Source organism: Myxocyprinus asiaticus, chromosome 37 (assembly GCF_019703515.2).
Source record: "Myxocyprinus asiaticus isolate MX2 ecotype Aquarium Trade chromosome 37, UBuf_Myxa_2, whole genome shotgun sequence".
NCBI lineage: Eukaryota > Metazoa > Chordata > Actinopteri > Cypriniformes > Catostomidae > Myxocyprinus > Myxocyprinus asiaticus.
The window spans coordinates 13,582,194-13,605,926 of NC_059380.1; the positions used below are offsets into that span (position 1 = coordinate 13,582,194).

The window sequence follows — 23,733 nt, forward strand, 5'->3', positions numbered from 1 at the left end:
TAACAAATGGCCAGGGGATTATGTTATGTTCATGTGAAAGCTCAAAATGTTCTGCAATTCTCTTCCTGTACTTCCACTAAAAGACTATTAGAGTGGGAAACTAAATATAAATCGTTTGTCTTTGACACTTTTAGCAATCTATGTTTAAAACGGCACTGAAAAACATCACTGTTGCCCAAGTACAGAGGTAACAGCATCAGAGCGTAATTAAATAACATAACATGCAAATCAACAGATAACCACAATGCTGAGAGACAAATAAAGGAAGACACTGTGTATATCAAAGCTTTTTAATATTGATTTGCTTCTGATAATGCTGCATGTTTATATACCAGGGCTACTGTAGTTGCATGTCTGTACTGATGCCAGAAAAGACAAATGAAGCCCATCAATTTCCCTGATCTTCTTCACCTTGGAAAACACATTACACAACTAAGCAAAAACATTTTTAATGAGAATGACAGTGAATAATACATTTGCATGGTCATTTACCCTCAAAATTCATGTGGAGGCACATTAGATATTTGTAATTGTGCCAAGTATTATCTAGATGTGACCCAACCAAACTAAAATATTGAGGAGAATTATTGTAAGGGCTTCATTTTCTAAACTGAGATCAGGTATCTGTTCAATGACACAGAACCAATGCTTGATTGTTATGGTTTACCTTTAACTAGCCAAATGTCTTCTATTGTGTTGTATTTATGAAACCTACTCAAGCATGATGAAGTCTACCTATTCTCAGTACAGCATGGAACAAACTGGAGTATGGACTGAATCTGAGATAGAACTGCCTATCAATGGCAATCTGTGTTCCAATAAGTGAATGTGGCTTTCTGTAGGGCCAATCTCCATCATAAAGAAGTCTATGTTTTTAAATCAAGGATCCAATGTTACAATATTAGAATCTTATTTCAAGCTAAAACTCTAGAATGTTCATTACACCAAGAGAACATGTATTTCCACAGAAAACTGGGGTCATTTGTACTTCTTAAAGATTCAAAACCATGAAAAGATTCATTTATCTCAATTCAAACCCACTGAACATGTTTATGGGCATGTTAGGTCTTCATATGAGGTCTATTAATATGTGTCTATACTGTATGTATATATACAGAAATATATACAGTTACTTTCAATACAAAGCTCCCACAAAATACATTGAGCATGCCAACCAATAAAAAGATATCTGGCCGAAGTAGGTGTAGACAGTGAGGTGACCGTTGACCATGGGGCAATTCCAAACAGACAGTGTCTCCAATGGTGAGTGTTAAATCAGAAGTAGGAGGAAATAACAGGTCTTCACAAGCTACCTGTCTTATTACCAAAGCCAGCGTGGATGGCGAAACGACAGAATGATAGCGGGATGAAAAAAATAGTGAGCGGCAAATCTCTTATTGATTTCCACCTCATTTTCTAAGACCAGTGCTTATCCTCTATGATCCTCCATACAGTTGTTCACAGCTTATGTCAGGATTGTCCAATTTACCTAGGGTATGGTAAAGTCTTCAAATATAATTTTAAATCCTGTAAACGGCTCCACTAAGCTGTTCAGAATCAGAGGAAGGCGGTCAAGAGAAAAGCAGAAAATGAAGAGATTTGAACAGCAGCAGGGGTCCACGATGATGGGTTTATTGATCAAAAACACAGATTAGCCTGATTTATTTCTATTTATTACATTCCTTGGCACCAAATGAGCAAATCATGTCTTTATCTCCAAGAATGTCCTCTTTTATGTTCATTCACAGGTAATCCACTAAAACACCCCTTTGATGCAACGGTTTAGTCCATTCTGACAAAGAATCCACATTCACTGCATGTGAAGGAGCTCTTTGTTAGGTCCGTGGATGAATCTGCAAACAGAAAAAAGATGGGGAGAAAAAATACACATACACGCTTAGAGAAAAGGTGAAAATGCTTTAAGAAAGACACCCAAAAGAAATTACTGAATTTTGAAACTTTAAATTAAACAAAGAGAACACCTTTGAACTGTGAAGCTTAAATCAGTTGATTGCATATATATATATATATATATATATATATATATATATATATATATATATATATATATATATATATATATATATATATATATATAAGTCCCTCATTTCATCTGTTGTTGACTGCTCAGTTGGAAACATCTTAGTCTCAGATCACGCCCTGGTGAGTTTAGAGGTATTGCCACATACGGAGAAAAAGAAATCATATAGTTGCCGCTTTAATGTATCCCTTTGCAAAATCCTGAATTTCAACAAATGTTAAAGGCCAAAATTAATGTTTATATGGAGACCAACTGGTCCTCTGTATCCTTTGTGGGCGTGGCTTGGGAGGCATTTAAGGCAGTTCTTAGGGGTTGGATCATACAGTATGCAACATTCACAAAAAAATCCAAAGCACGAGAACTCGTGGAGTTGGAAGGGAATATATATATATATATATAGAACTATATAATGAATTGTGTTTCTAAATGTGTATGTATTCTCAGTTCAGTGGCCGTGGATGCTTGCACGTCTGCAAACTAGCCAGTCACATCTCTGTATCTTCCCTGTTCATACTGTGCTGTGAAAAGACGTCAGTAGCATTGCCAAGAAAGAAATAAGATTTTTTCTTCCTCTCTGTTTCTCTATCCCATATTTTCTTTCTCTCTGTGAGTTCAGGGACCCCTTTTTAGTCTGTCTGGTGAGCATGTCTTGCTCTCAATGCTACATTGTGCTTCACTCCGACCATTATTAACGATCCATCCTCTCCCTGCTCAGACTGGAGGAAACTCATGATAACAGCCACTGTCACTAATGATTAGCCAATCTCATGTCAGTGAAAATCGTCTTTTGATGTGCTTCCCAGAAAGCTTGTCACTGAGCAAACCTATACAGTATACATATGGAATGGTCCTCATACAAATTTTTTTATATAATTTTCAGGCACTCCACAGATATTATAGTAGTATTTTACAACTGTGTCATCATGTCAAGTAAATCAATCTATCTATCTATCTATCTATCTATCTATCTATCTATCTATCTATCTATCTATCTATCTGACAGTACAAAATGTGAATTATGAAATATGAGTTCAAACAGTGTGCAAATAGAGACATCAGAGTATAAAGTGTGAGAGGGAGGCATTGTTTTTTTTTTTTTTTTGCCTCCATTGAGTTCACTGTGTTTTCATTGAAATGTTAAAGCGTGTCGTGAATGTTAGGCCAGAAATGGCGAAATTAAAGAGAAAAGTCATATGAAAAGAGGCAGTGCCTCAACATTGCAATTACTGGCTGATTACCCTGTCAACGTGATTATGTGATAATGCAATGTAAAGGTTACTTTTTTTTTTTTTATAATAATGGATCAATAGAAAGTAGTAACTAATGAAAAAAAAAACAATAAATAAATTGATATATCTGTTACTGTATCATTGTAGTTATTTAAAATGTTTTTTAATGTTTTTTTTTTTTTTTACTTTAAATGGTAAATTGTATTATTTAAAACTTTACAAATTGTAAATTTAAAACTTAAGACTGAATAAATCATATTACAAACAAAATATTACAACTATAATATTGGTTCATGTTTCATTTGACTTGAACCTGTAAATTATGAACTTCATAATTCCCCAAAGCTCATTTCAGTTGCCGTCCATCCATCCATCCGTCCATTCAGATTAGAGCCAGGTGAAAACAGATGTTTGGAGTGGTGCTTTTTATTGAAAAGTTGTAATGTCAAGAGTGCAATGAATCTAATTAAAACTCAAGCCCGTGGCTTTGCCCTCAGACACGTATAAAGTATATGCTAACATTTCCTAACTAGTTGTGGAGGAAGGCAGCCAGGTGTGAGCTACAGACTGACAGAGAGACTTTGAGAGTGCGAGAGACAGAGAGAGAGAGAGAGAGAGAGAGAGAGAGAGAGAGAGAGAGAGAGAGAGAGAGAGAGAGAGAGAGATTAAACATCATATGCTGTATCTGTGATTATAAGAAGAAATTGATTGGACTATCTGGCTAAATACAACAGAACTGGTGACATGAACAAGACTGTAATCTTGTATTACACTCTTGAATTACAAATTAAAAAGAGAGAGAGTTCCAATGGCAGTTGGCAACAAAAAAACTCAGCTCCTGCTGTAACTTCAATTTTTACCAGAGAATGTATGTGTTTATGACTCAAACACTACTTAAATGTTTGGAAACTAAACTAAGATCAAAAGAGGCAGAAGATTTTTAAGGTAAGACCTCTAGGAAACGTAATGATCACATAAACAAAATTACATATAACCTAAACATCAAGCTAACTGCTAGCCAAGCTAACATTCCATGGCAGTTAAAACTGTTGATCACAGCTTAGAGATAATACACTTTGTTAAATCAAACAAAGATAAAAAGGAGATGAAAGAGATGATCCTGAGAGAGAGCCCAGAGATGCTTCTGTCTGACTACAGTGGACCAGAACCCAATAGAGTCTGGTGTGACCTGCTATTCTTCATTGATCAGCCATCAGCCTGGAACAGCACTCTCATAAACGCCATGAACTGCAGCAGAAAAGGTGGCATCATTAAAAGTAGACAAATCACTCTGGAAGGTAAAAAAGAGATGAAGCTGACTGTAAACTTGTATCACAATGGTCAGTCATGGTCCAGGGGTCAGAACCCAGCCTTGATAAATTCCAGAAGAATTTCATGAACTTTAAAATGGAAGTTCTGAAGTTAAAGAAAGATTCTGATGTGAAGAGCAGTGTAGAGTCCTGCTCCACAATAGTCACAAACGGTGCCCTCAGCTCGAGCACCCCTGTAGCACACAGAAACCCTGTCTCTCCTGCATCTCCAAAGATCAAGGCCTTGAGAGAAAACATCGTTGAGCTGGAGCAGGACTACTTCCTGTTTAAAGAAGAAAATACCAACAACCTCTGCCTGCTCCAAAACCAGACCAGCTACCTCAGCTTACAACAACTTCAACAGCTCTGCTTTGCTGGAGCTGGAGGAGAACAACCAGGAGCTGTGAGAGGAGCTGAGGAGGGTGAGAGAGGAGCTGGTCAAGAGAGATCAACACAGCAATATGCTGGAGAAACAACTGGAGGAGATGAGACAACAGCTATACACAAACCCTGAACACATCACAACCACAGAACAACAGCAACAGTGTACCAGTATACAAACACTCAACACCTCTACTCCTGAACACATCAGAAAAACAACGCAACACCAGCAATGTGTCAACACACAAACACACACCATCCCATCCCTTGCAACCCCGCAGGTTCCTCAGGTCTCTCAAGCTTCTCAGAACTCCAAGAGAAAAGACATCAGCACCAGACAGAGATATCCACAGACCACAACATCATCCAGCAGAGAACAGAAGAGACAACACAACATCATCATCCTCTCTGATTCTAACGGCAACCACCTGGACCGGAGACGACTGCTCCCCAGGAGAACTGCAAGGAAACTCTGCTGTCCCACCTCTCACTCTGCTTTGAAGCCGCTGAGAGAGGATGCTTTGGGAACACCATCACACATTATTCTGCAAACTGGGACAAACGACCTCAGCACCAGAAGAGTGGATGTTGCCAAAGCTCTAATCAACGTGACAAAATCAGCAAGAGGAATCTACCCCAGTGCCAAAGTCATCATCTCTACACTGCTGCCTTGCAGAGATGTTCCACAATACATCATCAATGCCATTAATGCAAAGATAGCTGATGTGTATGCACTCATAACGAATGTACAGTACATATAGCAAATCATCAGCGTATCACTCATTAAAAGATTCATTATTATTTAATTATTATTTAGTAAAAAATATGACCAATCACATGAATTCATAAAGAGTTCATCAAATGAAATTATTTGATCAAATAAAGTGCTTCAATATCATCTTCACAGCTGAATCCAAGTTTTTGTCAAATAATGTGAGCACAACAGAGAATAACTGTACAAATTAAAAACTTACAGAACATTCAGTACAACAGCACTTGCTTGTGAAATTTGTTTAAATATGATTATTCCTGATACAATAGTAATAATAATAATAATAATAATTATTATTATTATTATTTTTATTATATTATTATTAAAATGAATATTACATTTTTACTATGCAGTAGTAATATATTTGTTTGTCATTATTTCTTCAATTTCACATGTCCATTTAAACCTAACTTTTATTTTGATGGATCACTGTCAGTTTCTGTGTCTGTTTGACAGAAGTTTCACACTTCTGGATAAGCAATTTCGCTACGTGGTTGTTTGGTTGTTACACCGTAAGAGGCTGCAATTTTATTAAATAAATAGTATGGAATGTGCTGCATGCTTCGCATTAAATGAGCATTTCGCTTTCTGTAATTTAATACACAGATTACAGTAGTCATAATGTGATGTTTTTAGTGGGTCATTGCCTTCACACATCACTTTGAAGCATGCAACACAAGAGAACTGGATATTACTTAAATTAAACTGCAGGCTGCTGTGGTTTAATAATCAGATTAGGACACATGTACAACGCATTTTCAAGATCAACGGAAGATTTTGTGACTATGCAGTACTGGCCTAAAATTGAGAAACTCTCACACTGGCCCCGGCCATACTTACTGCTGAATCATGTTTTATTAGGCATATATAGTTCTCACTTTAGATTAGGCCACGTAAAATGCTTAGCTAGCCATTAGTAGGTGCTTTATTACAACCTTTATTAAGCATTAATTGATTTAATAGTAAGTTTTCCTAAACATTAATAAACACATTAATTAAGCAGAAATGTGTATCCAATTCATTACATATTTAATATATTTATTAACTATGAATTTGTGCTTTCTTAATGTTCTCATAAACACTTCTTTACCACTGGTTTGCATCAACTAAAATACATCAGTTAGGTATGATTAACAGGTTGTTTACTAAGGATAAAAAACATTATCAAACTGCCTATATATGAACTTACTAAACAACAAAAAAATCATTTTCTAAAGTGAATAGAAACAAATAACATACTATTTATATGTATTTTATTAATGTATTAATAATGTAGGAACAATAATTAATAAATGATCAATTAACTATAAACTAATGCTTTACAAATAATTTATACCGTGTAGTTATTATAAAGTGTTACCAACAACTGGAATAAAGGACTCATAATGCCCAATCTTCACCCTACATTCCCTGATTGACAAATACACAAACCAAAACAAAACCAAAATATTTATTTGCTTTGTAAATTTCCAGAAGGCCTTTGATTAAATTTGGCATGAAGGTCTACTGTCTAAACTTATAGAAATGGGTATTGGGGGAAAAACATACAATATAATAAAAACAATGTATTCAAAAAATCAATGTGCAATCAAAATGGGAAATAAACAAACAGATTTCTTCACTAAAGGGCGGGGTGTGAAACAGGGCTGCCCTCTATCACCAACCCTCTTCAATATATACATTAATGAACTGGCAAAACTACTAGAAAAATCAGCAGCACCTGGCCTCACACTGTATGACTCCGACATAAAGTTCCTGTTGTTCACAGATGAACTGCTCCTGCTGTCTCCAGAAGAAGGTCTACAGCAAACCTAGATATCTTGCACAAGTTCTGTCAGACCTGGGCCCTGACTATTAACCCTAACAAAATTAAAATACTAACATTCCATAAAAGACCCAGATGTCAGGGATAGAGACCCAATTTCACCCTTGGTATGACCAAAATTGAACATGCCACAAACGACACATATTCACGGGTTGAAAATAAGTGAAACTGGAAACCTCAGCTTGGCCGTGAATGAACTGAAAGAGAAAGTAAGAAGGGCCTTCTATGCCATCAAAAATTCTATACAATTTGAAATACCACTTAGAATCTGGCAAAATATTCCAGTCAGTTAGAGAACCTATTGCATTATATGGCAGCGAAGTGTGGGGTCCTCTTCTGAATCGTGAATTTGACAAATGGGACAAAAACCCGATTGAAACCCTGCATGCAAAGTTTTGTAACAGTATCCTCAGTGTCACATATTCCCTGTTGTTTGTTTTGACTTTTATGTTGAAATTCTGATTTAGTTCTCTGTTCCTGTTTCCTGTTAGTTTTGTAGTCCTTTGTAGTTTCTTTTCATGATTGGTTTTCTCCTGATTGTTTCTCCAGGTGTTCTTGTTCCCTTGTTTTCCCTTGTCTATTTAAGCCCTTGTTTTCCTCTGGCCAACGAGTTGCTAGCCTCATCCGTCCCAGAGCCAGCGTTGCCAGCTTCGTCTGTCCCAGAGCCAGCGTTGCCAGCCTCGCCCGTCCCAGAGCCAGCGTTGCCAACTTTGGCCATCCAGAGGAGGAGGAAGAGAAGAAAAGTTTCCGTTCCCAAGTCTCAGCCCATGTACACGACCATGGAGGTCGTTTCCGAGTCTCCTCCCATGCCCACGACCACAGAGGTCATTCCCGAGTCTCTTCCCATGTTCACGACCATGGAGGTCGTTCCCGAGTCTCATCCCATGTTCATGACCACGGAGGTCGTTTCCGAGTCTATGTCCATGTTCATGACCATGGAGGTTATTCCCGAGTCTCTGCCCATGCCCACAACTACAGAGGTCATTCCCGAGTCTCTGCCCATGCCCACAACTACAGAGGTCGTTCCCAAGTCTCTTTCCATGTACACGACCACGAAGGTTGGTTCCAAATCTCTGTCCATGCCCACGACTACGGAGGTCGTTCCTGTGTCTCATCCCATGTTTACGACCACGGAGGTCATTTCCGAGTCTCTGCCCATTTTCGTGACCATGGAGGTCATTTCCCATTCATCCAGGACTCTTTGTCTCGAGCCTTCCACGGCTTGGCCCCTCGAGCCTCACACAGCTCAGTCATCCACGGCTCCGCCCCCAGAGTCTTCCATGGCTCCGCCCCCAGAGACTATTTCCCCAGCGGCTCCACCCCAAAGACTATTTACCCAGTGGCTCCGCCCCCAGAGACTATTCCTCCTGCGGCTCCCCCAGAGACTATTTCCCCAGCGGCTCCGCCCTCTCCCCCAGAGACTATTCCTCCTGCGGCTCCACCCGCTCCCCCAGAGACTATTCCTCCTGTGGCTCCTCCCACTCCCCCAGAGACTATTCCTCCTGTGGCTCCGCCTGCTCCCCCAGAGACTATTCCTCCTGGGGCTCTACCCGCTCAGCCAGAGACTATTCTTCCTGCGGCTCCGCCCGCTCCCCCAGGGACTCCTCCTACAGCGGCTCCGATCCTGACCCTGTCACGGCCCTGCAGCCACCTCTCAGGTCTCCTGACCCTGTAGGCCTCCTTACACGGTCTTCTCCTTGGCCTCCTGGCCGTCCGCCTGATCTGCTCTGGTCTCCCTGGTTTTCTGGCTGCCTGCCTGATCTGCTCTGGTCTCCTTGGTCTCCTAGCCATCCGCCTGATCTGCTCTGGTCTTCCTGGTCTCCTGGTCGCCCGCCTGATCTGCTCTGGTCTACTTGGTCCTTCGAGCCTGCAGCATCGCCCTGGCTCTCCATTCCTCAGGCTCCACCTTGGTTTCAAGCCTCCCTGACTTTTCCTTGTTCCTCTGCTCCCCTTGCCCCTTGTGCCCCCCCAGAACTACCTGTTTTTTCTCCCACACCCCATGGACAATTTGTTTTTGTTTTGTTTTTTGGAGCTTCTGGAATTCGCTCCTTAAAAGGGGGGCTCTGTCACATATTCCCTGTTGTTTGTTTTGACTTATGTTTAAATTCTGGTTTAGTTCCCTGTTCCTGTTTCCTGTTAGTTTTGTAGTGTTTTGTAGTTCCTTTTCATGACTGGTTTTCCCCTGATTGTTTCCCCAGGTGTTCCTCGTTCCCTTGTTTTCCCATGTGTATTAAAGCCTTTGTTTTCCCCTGGTTTTTTTGTCAGTCTTCATCTGCATTATGCTGTGCTTTGTTCCCTGTGTTTTGTTTCATTATGTTCTGAGTTACCTGGTTTACTTTTGTTTTATTAAAAAAAGGCTGCATTTAGATCCTCATTTCTCTCCTGTCTCGTCATACTCAGAGTCCAGTGGAACACACCAAACAATGCATGCAGGGTGGAATTAGACCAATATTGATTCGCATTGAGAAAAGAGCCATCACATTTTGGAAACATGTAAAAAGGAGTTGCCGCAACTCATCATTTTAAAGCCCTTAAAAACCATGAAATGAATACTGAAAAAAGCCCCCTCATTCAGATGGTCCTGAGGCTGCAAAAACAGACTAACACGACTAACAATAGTCTGCCTCAGGAGACTGACACCCTCATCCACAAAATTCACCCTAACCAAATTATTAATGCATAAAAAGAAAATTATCTGACTTATTGGACTGAAACAACACAAAAACAAAGTAAACTTGAATGTTATTTGGCCCTAAACTGAGAATATCTGAGCACAGTGAAAGACTGCAAATTAAGAAAAACAAAGACACGGTACAGACTGAGCAATCACACTCTGGCTATAGAGACGGGCAGATATCGACAAAACTGGCTGCCCAGAGAGAGCAGAATATGCCCATACATTAGCCAACTTTGAACTTGCTGTGCTCGTTCCTGCCATTTCAGACACTGCCCCTTTTTTTTACTGCTCTCTTAAATGCCCATACATTAGCCAAGGAGACAGAGCAACACTTCCTCACCATTTGCCTTAACTATACGGAAATTCGGAAAGAAATATATCCCAAATTTGAAACAATTTGCCCTGACATCAGAAAGCTGGACAATAATACACAACTTCAGTATTTATTAAGTGAAAGAAGAGATTGCATTTTACTAGCAGCATGGTACATTGATGCCTGCCACAAAAAGAGGGAGGAGTCGACCAATCAGTGATGCGCCCACAAACACCCATATGCACGTACACACGCAGGCACATGCACACACACACACACACACACACGTGCTACTATCCTTATGAGGACTCTCCATAGACATAATGATTTTTATATAGATAACTATAGATTCTATCCCCTAAACCTAACCCTCACAAAAACATTTTACATTTTCAAAATAACATAGTTTAGTATGCTTTTTAAGCGATTTGAATTATGGGGACACTAGAAATGTCCTCATAAACCACATTTATAGCATAATACCCTTGTAATTACCAGTTTGTAACCTAAAATTTTTTTCCATGTAAACCACCCAAACCTGCCCTAACCCGCTCAATCCCACACACACACCCACACCCACACCCACACCCACACCCACACACACACACACACACAATTCTACATTATATGTTCATTTATGTTTTATTTAGTCATTTTATAATTTGTTCTCTAAACACTGCAAATGCTTTGGCAATACATTGTAATGTCTGTCATGCCAATAAAACACATTTGAATTGAATTGAACTGATTGAGAGAGAGAGAGAGAGAGAGAGAGAGAGAGAGAGAGATATTATTTTTATTTTTAACCAACTTTATTAAAATACACCTTTATGCTCAAAAAGAAAATGTACATGTCAAATCAATACAATCAAACTACCACATTTGCTCTCATGCCAAAGCATCTCTGTAACCCCATTGTTGTAAAAAACCATCATAGTCTGTCATCACTGTAAAATAATTAAAATAAATTTAAATTCTACTTTTTACCAAACCTTTGAACAATATTAATAAATCCTGCCTTGTATCACTCTCCACCATTTTCTTCCTGCTTATATAAATGGCTAATTTACCTTGAGACACAAGGACATTTAATAACTGACATTTCATTATTTTAGCTTTATATCTAGGACCAAAAATAAAACTCTGAACAGAAAATTCTTCCCCAAACAAACCAAAAGAATCTTAATAAATAAATAAATAAACAAAACAGACAACCTTGCACACTCCATATAACAATGAAAAACTGTTTCCCTTATTTTACAAAAAGGACATGCATTTGAAACCAGTGGATTAATCACAGAAATAAAAGCATTTACTGCTACAGCACCATGTAGAATCCTCCACTGCAAATCTCCCAAACTTTTCAAAGCAGGTGGTTTGTATAACATCCTCCTAACTGGTTTAACATAATTTACAACCCCCAGTTTTTACTTCCATACAGTATCAATCCTGTCCTTGAGCGCATTGTTTTTTATTTAGAACATTCACGCAACACTTATAAAAAATTCTACCACTCATAGTTTTCATATCCATTCCTTCTAAAGTGTTCTGTAATGCTTCCTTCTCCTGTTTCTTTCATCATTATTTTCACAGAATCTATGAACAATTCACGATCTGGAAAAAAATCTTCAACTTTCACTCCTTTCATTCCCTTCATGGTTTGTAATTTTTATTTTTTTTCTCTTTTGTATAGGCACTTTGCCCTGACCATCTGCGGTCTGATCTCACCGAGTGATCAGACGACTCACTCTCAGTATCTTGCACAGAAGTATCAGCATCTCTGCCATCCGTATCAGCCACATTTGAACTTGCTGTGCTCGTTCCTGCCATTTCAGATACTGCCCCCTTTTTAACTGCTCTATTAATTTCCTTTCATTTTCATTTGTATTTTTCTTGTTGGAATTTTGAAAAGATTTTCATCTTCTGCCATATGAAAGTCATCCCTTTCTTTTTCCACTAACACAGATTCTGCAACCTTAACCGGTATCGCATCTTTCATCTCATTATTATATGTTACCGCATTTGAAGCCATCTGACTATCTTCCAACACCTCATCATTGCCCTCATCCACCATACTCTGACTATCATTATGTTTTTCTATCTGACTTCCCTCTTCTGTTTAGCGTTCGTTACACCTTTGCAAATGCCCTGTGTCATTTTCATTTTCATATCGCATTTTCATTCTCTTGTACTGTATTCACACTATTCTTATCCTGCTCGGCGACTCCCTGCTCCCTCCTTCCAGGTCATGACTGAATTAAATGGACTTCTTGCTCACAACCAAAGCATTTCATCATTTCTGACGTGGCAAAAACCACATAATCAAAATGATCAATTCTAAACTTGAAAGTAAGGTTAAGATCATCAAGATTGCTTTGTAAAATCATGTGTAACTGTCTCCTGAAAGAGACTACATGTCTTAACATTGGCAATTAACATCCCAGTGGCACTTTCTTTGTTTGAGATACAATTTTTCCATACCTTACTAGTTCTCTCTCTTACTAGTCTTTGATGAATGGCAGAAAATTTGACAGTATTATTTTTTTCGCAGGTTGCACAAGAGGCAAATCTGGCGTAAACGATTCTTGAATTACAACACCATTCACATCCACTGTATTCACTTTATGAGTGCTGTCCAGAAAGATCACAACTGCACTGTTAATTCTCGAATCAGACAGTAAACTCTCATGACCAATCACATTAGCCACAGCAAGACTACATTCCTCCACCAAACATTTAATAGCGGGAATGATCTTAATTCCATGTCGCCATGTTAAATTGTTTAATCCCATTGCTCCGGGTCCTGCCATGCCGCCCAGCACATGCTGGCCAATGGCGCTCCACAAACCAATAAACAGCCAATTCTGATACCACTAAATCCTAAAACTAAATGAAACAGCTTTAGAAAGAAAACAAAACAAAAAAGTAATAGAAATATTTTAAAACTCACTCAAACAGAGAGAAACTCTCACACACCGTTCCACACGTGAACAGAGAGAGAGAGAGAGAGAGAGAGAGAGAGAGAGAGAGAGAGAGAGAGAGAGAGAGTAAATGGGGACAGAAATTAGAAACACCCTTTTGGGCCACCCCCATAACCCATTGAACAGACAGCTATCATGCGGCAGAGTTGTGCCCCATGTGCTTTCATCATCCTGGGCATGGCTTGGTAGCGGAGGAGGAGCTGTCCATCATACTGGATTCCTTCTGGAGAGGAACCAGTTTATGCCAATCATACCAGCTCTGATGGCTTTCATAAAGAGGTTGGGCATCACTCAGCCAGCTAATGACATCACACCGAACATAGCATCCTGATTAACCTCATAAGAGTTGCACTTCTATGGCGTTGCATCAAAATAAACATGAGACAAAGGGAAGACAGCTGCTTCTTTGGCAAGAATGCAATAATCTCTTTGTTTTAAGTAATCAATTTAATCCACTCAAACCCTTATTTCATGTCCAGTGTCGCCATGTAAACTTTGGCTGACAGCTGTTGCAGAAATCCATTTTTGGTTGTCTTTGTGCTTTAACCCTCTGCGCAAAGCATTTGTCCTTTACAGAGTGTTCCTTTTCTCTCCTCTGCAAATACGAGCATTTACATGCTGCACATACAATTTGACATCTTCCAACCCCTCCACTGTCCACAAAGAAGAAGTATAGTGACCCTGATGCAATTTGTTTTCAGCTGTCTGCTAGTATGTATAGCTCTGTCTCTTTCAATGTGGTTTGTTACAGTGGACTGAAGCTCTATGCAGATCCTATCATATTGCCTACATCTATGTTCAGGTGTCCTCTACTGTCTCCAAATGCCTCCAATGATTGGTTGAATTCAGGGTTGAAAGCGCATTCCTTAGACGTTTGATGTCACTTAGCCCTTTTGCATTCTAATTCACAAATGACATTTAGATTTTGTTTGCATTACAATTGCCTCATGCCCTAGAAAACACTCTAATCTGGTTTTGATTGTGCAGCTGTTGAATGTGACTTTTAAATGAGCATAACATACAGCAAGACTCCAGACAGCGTGAATGTGTTAGAAATAATTTAATGTGACATTGACAGCAGAAAAGAGTTACAGATACATTCAAGGCTCTGGGTTCAACAGGACTCTAGGGACAACAGACTTGATAATGATTTTACCACATTTAATCTTGAGCCGTTTTACTTTCATCAGTTGGCAGATTACTTTTGCTCTGAAAAGCCACACAAATGAGATTCTTGAGACAGTACAGGTATCTGGTAAAAAGTCTTCTGTTCAGGACATGTATTTCAGAGATACAGTAAATCCGCCGACTAAATCTTTTCTCAGAACATTCTGAGAACTGAACACACTGTTTCCATGTAGAGTTTATGCATCTGTGGAACATGCAGACTACAGAGTGTTGACAGCAAATATTTATGATTAAAACAAAAAGCTAATCTTCTTTGGGTATTCAAGTTTTCTCAAAATAATTTTTTAGGAATGTGGGTATAATAATCGTTTCTTTTCTATAACCTAGTGAGCTGCCTTTCTGACTACTGCCCACATAGGCAGCTGCCTTCTAAGGCAGTTGACTCCATGGCCACACAAATAGCACTCCTCAAGCAAAGCGCACAGGAGAATTTACTTTTGCAATTGTTTTCAATAGAGTGTAGTGTTAGAAATGTTGCTAAATTAACAACGTGATACTCTAATAAGCATAAAAATATACAGCACAAAACAGTTCATGTTTATTAAGACTGAACTTTTATTATCAATACTATGCTGTATTTAAATAATTATTATTATTTTTATAATAGGGCTTTCAATCAGTTAAAAATTTTCATTGAATTAATTACATTATTTGCTAATAAATTAATTTAATTAATTGAAATTAATAACATAAATCGATCTTTGCAGAGAAAGGCCCCCAAATAAAAATAATGCAATAAATAATGAAAAAATAATTATACATAATTATATTTTAATAATTTTAAATATAATATAATAAATATTATAATTTATTATATTAAATAAATTACATTAAATAATAAATTATAATAATAATTCAAATACATTACATTATTGTGGCAGATGAGTAAAGCATTGATTAGGCAATACAAAAAGTGTCTTTAGAAGGCAATACATTCTTTGAAAATACAGTAAGACTATCATAGGCTTACAGTCCACAGCAATCCATTTTGCAATTAAACTCGTCAATCTGTGAGGTAGACTCATTTTAAGGGCTTTTCTAAGGACAAGTCTATGTACACATGCGTCTCACTTTGTTCACGTCGTGTCATAAAGTTTTTAGGATGCTGTATCAAGTTAAACATAGTTTGAAAGTTAGAAAAGCGCATCTTGAAAACCCTGCATTCAGAGTTGCTCTCCGTCCAGCTGTATGTGAATGCAAAAACGTGTACTCATCTTGTGTTGGCTGCTTTCAGTAAATGTGGTTTGCTTTCTGAACAGCTAGAGGATGTCTGTTCAGCTAGCTTTGCACTTACTGCCCCCTGCTGACTCCTCATTATGGTCCAGGGGCATGATTAATTGTGTAAATGTTTAACACATTATTTTTTTATACAATAAATTAACATGTGAATCAGCCCTAATTTATAATCAGCATTTCTTTTGCTTAGTCTTAGTCAAGCCTTGATGTCAAGAGTGTGCCTAAGATGCCTTAAAATGCTGTCTCTTTAGGCAGCTCACTAGGCTTTGGAACCTAGCCAGTGAAAGGCTAAATCTCTTGCTAGGGTCCATCTATCCTCTCAGATGAGGCAGAAGATTTAGTATTTAAATTGGGGAAAACTCTAAGCCTTGCGTTCTTTCTTAATGCCTTGAGTTTGGTGTATAAGGAAAAACTGATATATAGTATATAGCCATAAGGAACAGGTAAAAGTAGGTCAATGAAGGGCAAAGGTGAGGGTCTCTCTCAGCCTCCCTCTCACTGTGTGCCTTCCTCAAAAGAGGCCTGCCTTGTCTGGCGCTACAGGCAAGGAAGGGTCCCTCTCTGTAAGACATAAAGAAAAAAAGAGAAAAAACAAGGGTGTCAGGCACACGCTTTGGCTTTTTCTTACTTACACGTCAATGTGAAAACGCAAAAAAAGAGCAAAAGAGAATGGACGCTGTGCCAGCGTTGGTGAGTAAACGAGAGCGTAAAGCTTGTGTGTGTACATGTAACCGTGAGTGCTTAAAACACAAGAGTAAAAATTGTTTTCAGAGCAAAAAATACTGCAAGTGATGGAATTAGCATTTCTTTTTGTTAGCTCTGATTACAGACAAATGTTGGCAAATTGCCTTGAAGGTATCATGGAGGGCGTGTGGGATAGAGATGGAGGACGATAGATTAGAGTCTGCAAGATGGTTACAATTCTGTTTAGAAAGCCAGTGCTGGATTCATTATAGATACCAACTCTCCATTGGGGCAGATTAGCCATAGAACAGCCCTGTCTATGGGGTTAAACACCACTCAAACAGGAAAGGCACACATTTTCAGCATTTATATGTACATGCACCAACACACCCTGCACACCTCCAAGATAAAAGGATAATGTTGGGGAACCCACAGACACACACACGGTAATCAAATCCTTGCCATGCCCGGGAGCATACAAAGCTGGAGACATTAACGGAAGCCAACGAGGAGGCAAAACACTAATTCCAGCATAATACACTTATTACCACCTACATGGTCATGTCTGAGCTTATTCAGTGTATGTATGTTAGTATTGTGTGTAAGTATGCTCATTAATTTGAGCCTGTCCCTGTGTTTGTGTGGCTGTGTATTTGCGTGGCTGCAATTATGTTGCATTAGTACAATGGCACAGCATGTTTTGGAGTATGTGACTGCGCAGGACAAAGAGAGTCTGCTCTTGCATCTATTACTCCATATCTGCATTGGTTTGTATTTGGTAATTACTGTGCTGACTGCTGAGTTCACATTTTTCATTATGTTTGTGTATGTGTGAGCATTTATAAATTACGCTGACAGGAGAAAAGACACTGCAGGAGGAATATATTTGTGGCTTCTTAATCATCCACAGAATATAACACACGCACAAACATAAACACTGACTAAGCAATAATTATGTTTCGGAGTGTAATGATGTTGATGAGCAGTGATTAAAATGCGCAAGCCTAATCGTACGGTTCAAGATTTTTAAAAAAGAATGGAAAATGCCAACCTTAATGAGAAGAAGGATGCCGCTGAGCTTCTGGTGAGCCAGCCTGTGTGGCCCTCAGAGCTAAAAAGTTGAATATGGTTGGGTGTTCTGGGAAGGAAGATATGAGAAAAAGAAGTTTATCATCAGGAGTAGGTTTTCATTTTCCATTACCTGTAGTCTAATTTATACTTCCCCATACTTTTCGAAAGGGGAAATGTGTTTGTTTCATTACTGGGTGTTTCTTCAACAATGGGCACTTTTGGTCCTGTGGACTTTTAGAAAATAAACTCTCTTAAAACACACTTTTCTCACAAATCTCACTACACTGTAAAAAAATCAAAAACTTAAAAATTAAGGCGAACAACTTCAGGACATTTTCTCAATTTAAAGCTGATGTAACTGTGTTAAAATACTTTCTCCTGTCCCAGTTTAATATGCAGAGACAACTAAAAGTAAGCCGTTTAGAGGTTAATTTTCTTGAAAAGTGTAAAAACTGTCTCTTTGGTGCCTTGAAAAATCCTCTGTTTGTTTTGAGTGACCCGTTTAGACCTCACCCACCAACATTACACAACCTTTGGCGTGAGTTGGGGTGGGGCTATCTGTTTGTTCGTCCACAGGAAGGCGGGGGCATACTCAGAAAGCTGTTTTGAAAAAATGTTTTTTTTTTTTTTGCAATTCCATTCAGTAGCGCTAGTGTCGCAGAAATGATACACTTCAGCTTTAAGGGCAAATTAGATGTATTAACTTAAAAAGGCCCTATTATGCTTTTTGGGATTTTACTTTTCCTTTAATGTGTAATACAGCTGTTTGTGCATGTAAAAGGTCTGTGAAGTTACAAAGCACAAAGTCCACTCCAAAGGGAGTTACTCTCTCCCACAGAAAACACTGATCCTGAACTGCCTGAAACACCTGGTTTGCAGTCCAGCCATTACTTCCGTGACTTAGCAATGTCACTATGAAACACATTTGCATAATGCCCATCTAAGGGCTACTTCAGTTATGGTAAGGGTTGTTACATCTCCAACACAGGCTCTAAGTGGGTGACCAATCACAACAGACTGGTCCAGCTGACCAATCAGAGCAGACTGGGCTTTTCAGAAAGGGGGGCTTTAAAGAGACAGGAGCTAAAACAGAGTGTTTCAGACAGAGGGTGAAAAGAGGTGCTGCAGCAATGTACAGTATGAGAAAAACTGAAGTTCACCTAAGCGAACACTACTCACCCTGATGGTAACCAAATAACACACAACTTTTTACAGCAAGACACTATTAAAACATTAAACACAAAAAAACTAAAATCATCTCTTAATTCTAAGCAACAGTAAAAACAGTTGCATGTTCTCATACTGTACGTCGCCATGCTTTGAGCAAACACACACAAATAAATCTAAGCACAAGGGTTTATGGGTATTGCCTCCACACAAATTGCTTCTCCAATTGGCATGCTCAGTGGCAGATGCAACAATAGGAACTTTTTGACCCATGAAATTTCAAGACCTTTCCATGACTACTGGAGAAAATCCTTAAGAATCAAAATCACAAGTTTTAAATTGCCTGATATTTCCTGATTTTCCTTGTCTGTGGGAACTATGGCCTTAATAGACTTACAACAGTAAACATGAAGTTTCCACTTCACTGAAGTTCACAAAGTTTCCACAGAAAATCCACTAAAGAGACAATCCTATGCAGTTATTGTGTATTATGTTGTCAGCTAGCAAAGTCAATACAGCAATCCAACATTCTGATGAAAATATTACTTATCAATATTTATGTAAATAACATAAAAGCTTTATATTTTATAAGAAAATATTCCTTGTGAAAATATAAAGCCAAACTAACAGTGATTGCACAGTAGTGGCAATTATAAGCATGGGGGAATTATTCTGCCACAAATGGCTTCCTCTGTGATCAAACTGAGCATGTACATTCTATCTTCAAGACCAAACTTTACATTGTATGTTCTCGCTATTAAAAAATTGTTGATCACACTGAATGACATAAAAGTTAAATGTATTGATTTTTTTTTAAAGTAATCTCAACTTTTTCTAAATTTGATAGTTCAAATAACTTTTAAAATAGGGTTTGCCTGACAAATTTTGTTTTTGTTTTTACAGTTATTTAATTTGCCTGCTAAAAATGTCTCACAGTTACATTTTTGTCATTTTTTTTTTTATATCATGAACCTTTCCACCACAATGTCATTACCACCAGGGTTGGGAGGGTTACTTTATAAATGTATTCCACTACCGATTACAGAATATATGCTGTAAAATGTAATTTGTAATGTATTTCATTAGATTACTCAAGGTCAGTAACGTAATCTAAATACTTTGGATTACTTCTTCAGCACTGGTGGATTGTTTCACTTGTTTTGACTATAAAAACTCTGCCAGTACAGTAAGACAAAATACACGTGTTAAAAATACATTCTCTGAAAAACCTAAATATCTTATGCAGTGTTGTTTCTAAAACAAGATAAATCAAACTGATCTTGTTTTAAGGATTTTTTTTTTGATATTTTTACAGGAAAACAATACAAAAATTATTATCAAGAATAAAAAATGTTGCCCTAATATCAAAGGTCTTACTAGAAAAAGAGAAATTATGATCTAACGTGAATTTTCCTGATAAAAAAATATGATCGTGCCTGGTAACGTGCATGTAAAATGGCTAGAAATAGCATTTTAGCTTAGCATAAAGCTGACAATTTACACAAGGTTTATTTCTATTTCTTCTGCTCCAAACGTACTTCAAACGTACTTCTCTGTCTGCTCGTATGAATGTAACACTTCACAAGAAAGTGTTTCACCGCTGTTCAAATGCACTTTGGATCGCATCATTTATATGTATAAATGTTTTCCATCTGAAAGGACTAAATATTAAATGAAACAAATGACAATAAAATAATACAAAGTAATCTCTTCAGTAATCAAAATACTTTTTGAATGTAACTGTATTCTAAATACCAATGATTTAAATTGTAACTGTAGTGGAATACAGTTACTTATATTTTGTATTTTAAATACTTAATCCCGTTACATGTATTCCGTTACTCCCCAAACCTGATTACCACCATGTCTCAGATCAGCTATAGCATTCTGTGGTGCAAATGACGGTAATGAAAATTATGTTAAAAAAAAAAAAACAAAAAAAAAAAACATTTGTATTGCAAATGTTAATTTCAAAGCTAGCATTTTATGTTTTTTAAGCAAATCAGTGGTACAGTATAATTTGAAAAAATTAAAGCCCCTGATAAACCATATGAAATCAAAGAACATATGAGCAAAATCTGGCCAAAAGGAAGGTGTTTTTGAGTTTGTTTTGGTGGTTTGTAATAGCTCACCTGCTTGAACTTTCAGGAAATCTTAGTATCGACTGCTAAACACATTACTGCCATTAGTCAACATGAACACGCAGGCATGCAGAATTATTAGCGAGCATGTGCAAAACTATAGCCAGAAGACAATATGCGTGTAAATGTGATTTTAGTTTAGTTTAGTTTATTAAACATATTCTGTGTAAAGTTATGGCCAATTTTAACAACTCTGTTGCCATGACGATGTCATGTCAATAAACCCTAAAACCTAAAATGACTGTAAAAACGACTAAATAAATTTACAGTTCAAATAATACATGAGTATTAACAGAAAATTTTTATAAAATTATACGTTTCACATTTCTGCCTTTAAAACTTCCAAAAATTGGCCACATTCACTTTCATTGTTGTAAGTGCCTCTCTGTAACCTTGATTTTTGCTTTTTTGAAAGAAAAGGTGGGATGAGTCAAAACAAATTTTTGTGGTAATCCACATTATACCACAAATGCTGTTAATTGAGCTTAATTTATATTGAACCCGGAATATTCCTTTAAGTGCCCATTCACTCTGTTATTTGATATGCTGCTTCACCCATGTGCATCTGCAGCCAAAAGCCATTCACAGATATGCCCAAAGTAAGATATGCCCCTTTTATCATCATTCTTTTGTCTGTTTTCTGACCATTAACACTATTTTATACACCCATTTTTGCAGTAGTATTAGTGTCATCATAAATTACAATAGCAGAGTGTAATCGGCACATATTAAGGCCATGTATAGCATGCTAGCGCATTATCGTCATGGATGCAGAATGTAAACATGACAAGTTACATGTTATCTACTATATATATATACCTGTATATACTTTAAATCATCACTGAGTGGTTAAAACAGATTATTTTACTGATCTCATGTAAATTCTATTTATAGAATGAGAAACTTTGATTTAATATGACACACAATAAAAATATTTGTCTTCATTTTCTTCACACATGTCTCATATTTTCATATTATTTAATTATATTTTATCTCCTTGGTAATCAAGCACATAAACGTTTGATAAAACTAGTGGAAATATGGGTTATGGCTAGATGATGCCTCAACTGAGGGACAGTTGTAATATGTTTCTAATAATTTTTACACAAATAAATTAAATAAATAAAGAAATTCTGAATATTTTATTCTTTTTGTTTAGATTATCATTGTCTTAAAAATGTAATAATATTTTTATGATGGATTTTCTTATTTTGCTTATCAGACTGGAAGTTAGAGACAAGGGTAAAATAATAGAATATACATAAAAGACATTTGAAAACAACAACAACAACAACAACAACAACAACAACAACAACAAGTAAATCAACCCCTGGAACATTAAAGTGCATGTAGCTGAAGAAACACCCTTCTATTGTTCCATTTGATTAATCTTAATCATAGTTAAGCTTGACACCAGTGGTCACAGGCTTTTTCAAGTCTATTTAATGATGTTTTACACTAGCAAAAGATATGTTCACTAGTTTATTTGGTTTGTATGCATGATCTTACCTTAGAAATCTCGAAAATCATCCGGTCACCATCGGATTCCCTTAAGCAGGGCTTGGGATAGTGTAAACACGGAAGGGAAATGTAAAGATGCCAAGGAGGGACCTAACCCTCCCATTGCACTCTCTCTCATATAGATCCTGAATGAGTACATGTGTCAGGTGTATTTCTGCTTTATGCATTTAAGGATGATTCATGTATTTCATATGAATCATGACTTGACATCTAGAACTTGCTTTTTAGTTTCTTAGTTCCTAAGAGTAAGAACTGCGCACAGTACCCTTTGTATCTCTGCATTAGGACTAAATGTAGACGATGTGTCCTCTGAACACTTAGCTTAGTGCAACTTAGTGAGACCTGCTATTACACATTTCCTTTGGTCACATAAACTAGTTTTTCTGTGGGTTCCTAAAGCTTAAATGACAATGTGACTCTAGCAACACCTAGGCCTTTGGTTCAACTCCCAGGAAGCACAAATACTGATTAAATGTACACCTATATAATGCACTAAGTCACTTTGGATAAAAGCAACTGCCATTGTGTCATATGGCCAGAAATCTTCAAGGGTATTATGCTATAAATGTGGTTTATGAGGACATTTCTAGTGTCCTCATAATTCAAATAGCTTAAAATACATCCTAAATGATGTTTTTTTTGAAAATGTAAAAATGCAGAAAGTTTTTTGTAAGGGTTAAGTTTTGGGGTAGGGTTAGGGTTAGGGGATAGAATCTATAGTTCGTACAGTATAAAAATCATTATGTCTATGGAGAGTCCTCATAAGGATAGCCGCACCAACATGTGTGTGTGTATGTGTGTAATGTTTATCATGTTCCGAGCCCTCACCCTCGTGGTCTTGATCTTGTTCCCAGAGGAACACATCCAGCCGGAGTTGTCTGGTAGTGTCTTACACTCCTCTCCCTCCAGACACGGCTCCATCTCACACCACCACTTCCCAATCACAATTGAGGCTGCAGAAAAACACAAACACATAATACAAAGTAGTTCAGATTTATTTTAAAGAATGTGTTTCAAATACTTGGAAAGATCTGAATTTAAGGCCTGTTTCAGGCTCACATTGTGCTTTCACACTGGCAGCGTTTCTGCTGTATAACTGCACTGCGGCTCTAAACAGAAAACAACATGATTTCTGGGTTATCACATTAAGTATATCCTTTAATAATGGCCATCAATTATAAAATGGTTATCCAGAG

General features: G+C 37.6%; 1 protein-coding gene across 3 annotated transcripts in view; it reads right to left on the reverse strand.

The window, feature by feature from the left end:
• Nucleotides 1–315: 315 nt before the first annotated feature.
• LOC127428075 (chemokine-like protein TAFA-1) overlaps nucleotides 316–23,733 on the reverse strand; it is a 240,047-nt gene continuing 216,629 nt past the window's right edge. The window contains exons 4-6 of one of the 3 annotated variants that reach the window (XR_007895020.1): nucleotides 23,366–23,490; nucleotides 17,689–17,775; nucleotides 316–1,853 (exon numbers count right to left, since the gene is read on the reverse strand). Coding sequence is in view for 1 of the 3 variants with exons in the window: in XM_051676139.1 (XP_051532099.1) it covers nucleotides 1,836–1,853; nucleotides 23,366–23,490 (143 nt within the window). In the remaining 2 variants the exon portion in view is untranslated. Of the gene's footprint in view, nucleotides 1,854–14,583; nucleotides 16,515–17,688; nucleotides 17,776–23,365; nucleotides 23,491–23,733 lie in introns of those variants that run through there. The other 2 variants (XR_007895021.1, XM_051676139.1) reach the window with 2 other exon arrangements.